Below are 7659 nucleotides of genomic sequence, written 5' to 3'. Positions count from 1 at the left end.
TCATTCTCTTAAGTGTTTTTTTTACTTCTAAAGATCTAATCCTTCTAGTGTAATTCACATTTTTTTTTATTACTCTGTAGTCTATATTCACGCTATTACTACTTTGACTATTATTAATTAGATCATCAAAATAATTTCTCTATCTTTCTTTAATGTCCTCATTTTTCATCAACACTTTCCCTTCTTTGTCCTTAATGCACTTAACTTGATTGAGATCTTGATATTTCTTTTCTCTCCTCTTTGCTAATCTATAAATATCTTTCTTCCCTTCTTTAGTTCTAAGTTTCTCATATAACTTTTCAAAGGTCTGCGCTCTTACTTGACTAACCGCTTTTTTTTGCCTCTTTCTTTGCTATACTGTACTGTTCATAAGCCTCATTATTATCACACTTAGGTAATTTGTTATACCATTCCCTCTTTCTCTTCAATGCCTTTTATACTTTCTCATTCTATCACCATCTCTCTTTTGAGGGTGGTCTATGTCCTCTATACTCTCCAAGTACTTTTTTAGCTACTTCTCTAATCTTTGATGCTATCTGCATCCTCATACCATTGGCTTTCACATCTAGCTTTTATGCTTCGGACTCGAGAAGCTCATTTTTGAACTTCACTTGCTTTACTCCTTTGAACTCCCACCACTTTGTTCGAGCTACAATATTTCTTCTAGCCTTACTTGAATTGTTCCTAAACTTGGCATCCAATACCACTAACCGATATTGACTTTCTAAAGCCTCTCCTAGAATAACCTTACAATCCTTGTATAGAGCTTTATTTGTCTTCCTGGTTAAAAGGAAGTTAATTTGGCTTCTATGTTGTCTACTTTTGAAAGTCACTAAATGTGACTCCCTTTTTATAAAGTAGATATTTGCTAGTATAAGGTCATACACCATGGCAAAGTCCAGGATGCTTTTTCCCTCCTCATTTCAGTTACCAAAACCAAAACCTCCATGAACATTCTCATAACCTTGCCTATCACTTCCTATATGTCCGTTCAAATCTCCATCGATAAGAACATTCTCCTCATTCAGTATGCTTTGCGTTAGATCATCTATATCTTCTCAAAACCTTTGTTTATTCTCACAATCTAGTCCTATTTATGGAGCATAAGCACTAACTACATTTATTGTTTCTCCTTCTAGTACTAGCTTTACTAGTATAATTCTATCTCCTACTTTTTTCATAGCTATTACAGCATCTTTCAATGTTCTGTCTATGATTATGCCCACTCCGTTCTTGTTCCTCTCCTTTTCGGTAAATTACAATTTATATCATGAATTACCCACTTCTTTGCTTTTCTCTCCTACCCATTTAGTCTCCTAAATGCAAGCAATATTCACCCTTATCCTTTCTAAGGTATCCACAAGCTCCATTAATTTTTCTGTAAGTGATCCAACATTCCACGTACCAACCCTGATTCTCCTCCTATCCTGTTTCTTCCTAATTGATCTCCTTCTATGATATCTTCTATTATTCTCTATGCCTATCTTGTGTTCTGTTCTACTATCTGTTCTACTATTTAAAACCTTACATTTTCTTTAATTGTTTTATATTTGTTTATATTGAGTAAATAATTTTTTTATTACTATTTAGTGAGAGATACTAGGGGTGTAAAGGAACTGAGCCGAGCCGAGCTTTGAATAATTCAAGCTCGGCTCGTTATATTTTTTTTCAGGCTCAAGTTCGGCTCAAGCTCGATTCAAGCTTTAATATTAAAGCTCGAGCTCGGCTCGTATCAAACTCATTTATAATGAACCAAACTCGAGCTAGGCTCTTTTATAAACTAAACTCAAGCTCGAATTTGAGCTCGACTCAAGCTCGTTAATGTTATTATATTAAAATAAAATTTAATTTAAATAAAAATAAATTAAAAATTAAATTAATTATAATTAAAATATATTTAATATTAATTAAAATAAATTTAGAATTGAAAAAAAAAATACTAATGAGCCCAAGGGGGGGGAGGGACGGGGGTGGTGTGGGGGAGAAGGGGTGTGAGTGGCTTTAAGTTAAGGGAAGCCACTCAACCCCCCACATCCGATTTTTGTTTTTTTTTTTAATTTATTAACTTTTTATTTTTAAAATTTAACTTACTTTTATTTTATATAAATAATTTGCTACAATAAAAGCCTAATGGCACAATATAATGTATAATTAAAATTTTATCATATTTATTATTACGTTTATAAAATTTTAAGGTTTAAATTTAATTAAAAATCATATTTACATTATACACATGCTTAATGTAATTTCATGGGTCTTAACTAAACTCAATAGAATTATGATTTAATTAAAAAGATTACCATATGATACAAATTCAAGATATTATATGATATCAATATATTAATTATAATTATAATCAACTCAATTACATGTGTATGTATACACACACACAATCTAATCTCATGACACCTAACTAAACTCAATAGTATTATGATTTAATTAAAAAGATTGCTATGTAATATAAATACAATACATTATATGATATCAATATATTAATGACAATTATAATAAACTCAATTACATAAATGTATATATGTATATATATACACACACACACACATAATCTAATTTTATGACTCTTAACTAAACTCAATAGTATTATAATTTAAATTTAATATATTAATAATTTAATTTTTAGGGAATAAGTGGATAATATTAAGTAGAAAAAGATTTAGAAGAGATAAAATTTTAAAGTATGCATAAAGAGAAAGCGCTTAGAGAGAGAGAAGAATAACGATAATGGATAAATAGTTCAGTATTAAAATTGAATATTAATCACTTAAAAGTTTAAAATTCACATAAAAAAACTAATAAAGAGATTGAAAGTGAGCCTACATATAGAAAGAAAGTAATAATAATGGTTAGATATATTAATGTTAATTTTGAAACTTAATGTTTTAAAATTTTAAAATTTTAATAGAGAATGAAAAGAGAGAGAGAGATATGTTTCATATTTCAAATCACACTAGCACAAAAAGTATGTAATTTTAAATTTTTTAGTAATTTAATATAGATAAAATAGTTCACAATAATTTTTATGTATTTATTATCCAATATTCTAAATTTATTCTCATATAAAAATTAACTTTTTTTTTTTAAATCTAAAGCATGAATAACTATATAATTATAAATATATTTTATATATTGTTTATATCATATTTTTAAAGAATATATTATTTTAAAAATAATTATAAATAAAATAAATATATTTATAATATTATAAAATTGTAATAATTAATATAAATATTTTTGTAAACGAGCTAGCTCACGAACCTGTTCAACGAGCCAGCTCGCGAACATGTTCAACAAGCCAGCTCGCGAACTTATATACGAGCCGAGTTCGAACTCAAGCTTGAGCCAAATACTGCTGAGTTCGAGCTCGAGCTTGGCTCATTTATTAAACAAATTTAAAATTTGAGCTCGAGTTTGGCTAGTTTAAAAATCAAGTCGAACCGAACCTAATTTTTATCGAGTCAAACATCTAATAACTCACGAGCTGCTCGGTTTATTTACACCCCTAAGAGATACTTTTATTAGTTTTTCCTTTGCTCTCTCAAATTATTTGGTTTATAAAAATTAAAAAAAAAAAAATTTGGGATGCAATCAATGAAAGGAAGAGGTTGAGTAATTGTTTAGTATTGAATTTGAAAGGTTAAAATTATTTTTTTAATAAAAATATTATTTTAAATGTTATTAAAAAAATAATTTAAAATTTTTATTTTATTATTTTTATAATTAAAATTTATTAAATTTAATTTTAAATTATTTTTAATATTTTTTAATTAATATATTTAAAAATAAATTTATTTAATAATAATTTTAACAACCATATCAAAAATGTGTTTTGAAGCACAATTATTGTTCCCACAGAAAGCTAGAGTTTCAACGGACGTAATTGCGGCTTATGGGTCTAGGCGCCTACGCGTGGGTGTGGGCCTTTGCACCACGCATCACTATAATCCATCCGTCGCTCTCTCTTTATCTATCCAGCCATCTCCATTTGAGTTCTTTTTCAATTCCATACCCTTCTCAAACGGGAGAAGTCCTCGTTCGACGAACCTTATCGAATCTATAATAAGAATAAAGTCTAATTTTCCCTCCTCCTTTTCAGTTTAATTTTAATTTTTAATTTATATTTAATTTAATTTAAATTTTAAAAAATGTAACTCATTTATTATTTTGATGTACGAGGTAGTCCTTTTTTTTTAATTTTTTTAAATATTTTTAAAGTTAATTATTTTTTAATATTAATAGTTTAGTTAATTATTTTTAATTTTAATTATTTAATTATAATTAATTATTTTTATATTTTTAATATTAATTAATAATATGGAAATAAAAAATAATATTTTTATATTTTAATTTTATTTAATTATAATTTTGTAATTTTCAATTGAAAGTATGAAATATAAAATTATATTTTTTTATTTAAATAATTAAAATTAATTATAGTAATAATTTTTAATTTTAATTAATTATATAAAAATATAAAAATGTTTTTTATATTTATAGTTTAATTAATAATATTAAATAATAAACATAATATTTTTTTATTTTTATTTAAATAATTATATAATATAAAATTAATATTTTAATATTAAAAAATAAATATTAAAAAAATACATATTAATCAATTAAATTAATTTAAATAAAAATTAAATTTTATAAATTAAATTAAATTAAAAATTAAAAATAAATTAAATTAAACTACCAAAAAACACACGAGACAAATTAACCCTTATTCAATTTACAATATGTTTTTTTTTTCGCTCTCTTCCTCTCACTTCTTGCCACGCCACTGGCTCCAATATCAACAAAACAACCTTGATTTCCCTGCCACCTAGGACATTTCACGTGACCACTTGCCAAGTCATCACAATATATCCAAATTTTATATCATTATTAAGGAAAAACAATATGATAATATTATCCAAATTGGATCAACGTCATCAGACAGGGTGATGGTTCCGGCTTGCACCACGTCCGATAAAATCACCTTCTGCTTTCTGGCCCATACTTTTCTTCTTTCCCCGGGACCTCTCCTATTTTTTTATTCAAACAAACAAAAATATATTTTAAAAAATTTTCCAAATATTAAAAAAAAAAAAAAACATATCCATCCACCATTAGGCAAATTGATTTTGAATCAATAAAACCTGGGATTAGATTACTCCATTCCTATTTTTTAAGTTTTAAACGTGCATTGCATGGAAAAACTTTTTTTATTTACTTCTTTAGTTAATTTTCTTTCACACCATTATATATAAATTATAAAAAAAACTAAGAAGAGAAAAAAAAATGGTTAATCTAAAAATTTTATGCTGATTATATTAAACAATATTTTTTAAAAATCTGAAATTATCAATTTAAGGAAAAAATAATATATTAAATTTTTTTTTGAATTAATTTATTATGATCCCTTCAAATAACACTGATCAAGGGATAGCGAGATTTGATTGGGAAGCGGAAGCATGGATAAACGTACCAGAGGGTCCCGCATGACACGTAATAGGGAGACGGAAAAGTCATGTGGTGATCACGTGGGCTAGCTTCAGTTGTGGACCAAATTTGTCCATGTAGGGTAGAACGGAATCTGCAGCCCAACAGTCTTGCGACACATCATCACTTCAAACATTGATAAATATTTCTTATTATTTTTTAATCCACAAAGTAAATGCTGCTGAAAGTCCGCAAAACACTGCTGCCATAATTCATGGGCCGCGTGGCACCAAAAAAACCGTTTTATATTTAATTCATCAGATAAAGCCAGAGCTTCTATCCACTGCAACAATGTACACATATAGACACACAAATTTCAGACGGAAGGAAAGTGACAGGTATTTAGTGGAGTATTGTTATTTGTAAACGTGGTCTCTAGCGTAGGGAATTTTGAATTCTTCAAAGCAGAGTCATTTCGAAGGAAGCTAAAGCAAACGGAAAGCACGAAGCAAAGCAGGCACGCGGCCGCTAAGATTTTTATTTATTTAATAAGTTATTTCCCAAAAAGACCTCCACTGAAAGCCCACCATTCATAAGCATAAAAAATATCACGTAATTATATGGGGAATTTTAGGGTGGTTTGCATAAATCTCTGCAGCTTTTACCTTTCCTCTTCCTCTCCCTCTCCTTCTTCTGAAACAGAGTCTTGAAACCCCAAAAGAAAAAAAAGAAGGGGCAGAGAACCGAGTGAGAGAGAGACATGAAAGGGTGCGAGCTATGTGGTGGTACTGCGAGAATGTATTGCGAATCAGACCAAGCTAGCTTGTGTTGGGACTGCGATGAGAAGGTTCACTGTGCTAATTTTCTTGTGGCTAAGCATTGCAGAACCCTTCTTTGCCAAGTTTGTCAATCTCCGACGCCGTGGAAAGCCTCCGGTCCTAAGCTTGGGCCTACTGTTTCCATTTGTGAATCTTGTTTTTCCTTGCATAACGGAAAGAAAGGTGAAGTAGGTGTGGATCGTGACGAGAGCCACGGAGGAAATGAGCAGGAAGATGAATTTTTAGATGATAGTGATGATTATGATGATGAGGACGATGAGCAGGATGATGAGGAGGAAGACGAAGAGGAAGAGGAGGATGAAGATGGGGAAAATCAGGTGGTGCCGTGGTCGGTTACATCTCCTTCACCTCCGGCGGCGAGTTCCTCGAGTAGCGAAGAGGAGATTTCGAGTAGATTTTTGGGTGCAAGTGCGGCGGCGTTGAAGCGGATGCGAGAGAATAGTGCTGATATTGATTCTGATGTATGTGCTGTTATTTCTTGCTATATGTTTTTTGTCGTTTTCGATTTTGCTGTTCTTGAATTGCATTTTCTGAAGAGGTGGTGGATCTAGGATATAAAATTGTAATAAATTTTCATTGCTTTTCTGATAATTTTTCATTTTTATATAAATTATGCAATTATTCAAAATTAATGATGACCTGAAACGAATGCAGGATGAGAATGGATGTTCCTCTTGTCATACGGGCCGTGGAAGACTAAGCAACGATGAAGGGGATTCAATGGCTTCATATAGACCATTGAAGCAAGCAAGAACAAGCGGTGGAGGTGTAGGCGGTGAAGTAGAAGACGATCCTGGTCAAGCAGAGTCAAGATCAACCGCCATTATTGACTCCCTCAACAGACTCCAAAGTGATACGGTATCAAACAGAGAAAGTACATCTGCAACCATTCTTGCGATTAGCAGATTGAGCGGAGATCACAGCCGCTGATTTCAATCCAACTAACTCTTTGTTTCCCCATTTGATAATCATGCATTTCGTGATTAGTTTTAAGTAATGCTGGTATTAATTAGTATTCGTTTTGCTATTATTATAAGCTAATCCAAGTTGTTATTTTTCCTTTTATAAATACACTATCTTTGTGTGAAATCGTGTGTAACTGAGAGGGTATCTGGTTGATATCGCGTGAATGCGTTCTACTACATTTTTGGAACATTGAAAAAATTCTCAGTTTATTTTTTAAAGCTATTAATATCTAAATTGTGTGCAATGCATTGAGAAAGCATGACTCTGCATCTTCTCAAGAAGTTGTAATGGGAATGGCATGTGTCAAAGCAATAAAGGCCATGAGGGCCTATATAACCAAATGCTAATTTCACTTGCACCACAAAATGCGAATATGTTGTAGCTTTGACACATATGGAATGGTATAATCCACACT

The 7659-nt window shown here is 30.2% G+C and overlaps 1 protein-coding gene across 1 annotated transcript; it reads left to right on the top strand.

Moving 5' to 3' along the window:
- Window positions 1-6009: 6009 nt before the first annotated feature.
- LOC110653360 (uncharacterized) lies at window positions 6010-7367 on the top strand. The gene is made up of 2 exons (XM_021808953.2): window positions 6010-6739; window positions 6933-7367. The coding sequence occupies exons 1-2, from the start codon at window positions 6200-6202 to the stop codon at window positions 7206-7208; spliced, it is 816 nt and encodes a 271-aa protein (XP_021664645.2). The 5' UTR covers window positions 6010-6199; the 3' UTR covers window positions 7209-7367.
- The last annotated feature ends 292 nt before the right edge of the window (window positions 7368-7659 follow it).

The sequence above is a fragment of the Hevea brasiliensis genome, chromosome 15 (genome assembly GCF_030052815.1).
Source record: "Hevea brasiliensis isolate MT/VB/25A 57/8 chromosome 15, ASM3005281v1, whole genome shotgun sequence".
Lineage (NCBI taxonomy): Eukaryota > Viridiplantae > Streptophyta > Magnoliopsida > Malpighiales > Euphorbiaceae > Hevea > Hevea brasiliensis.
Note: the sequence above shows the minus strand (reverse complement) of the source record. Positions and strands in the feature narration are given on the sequence as shown.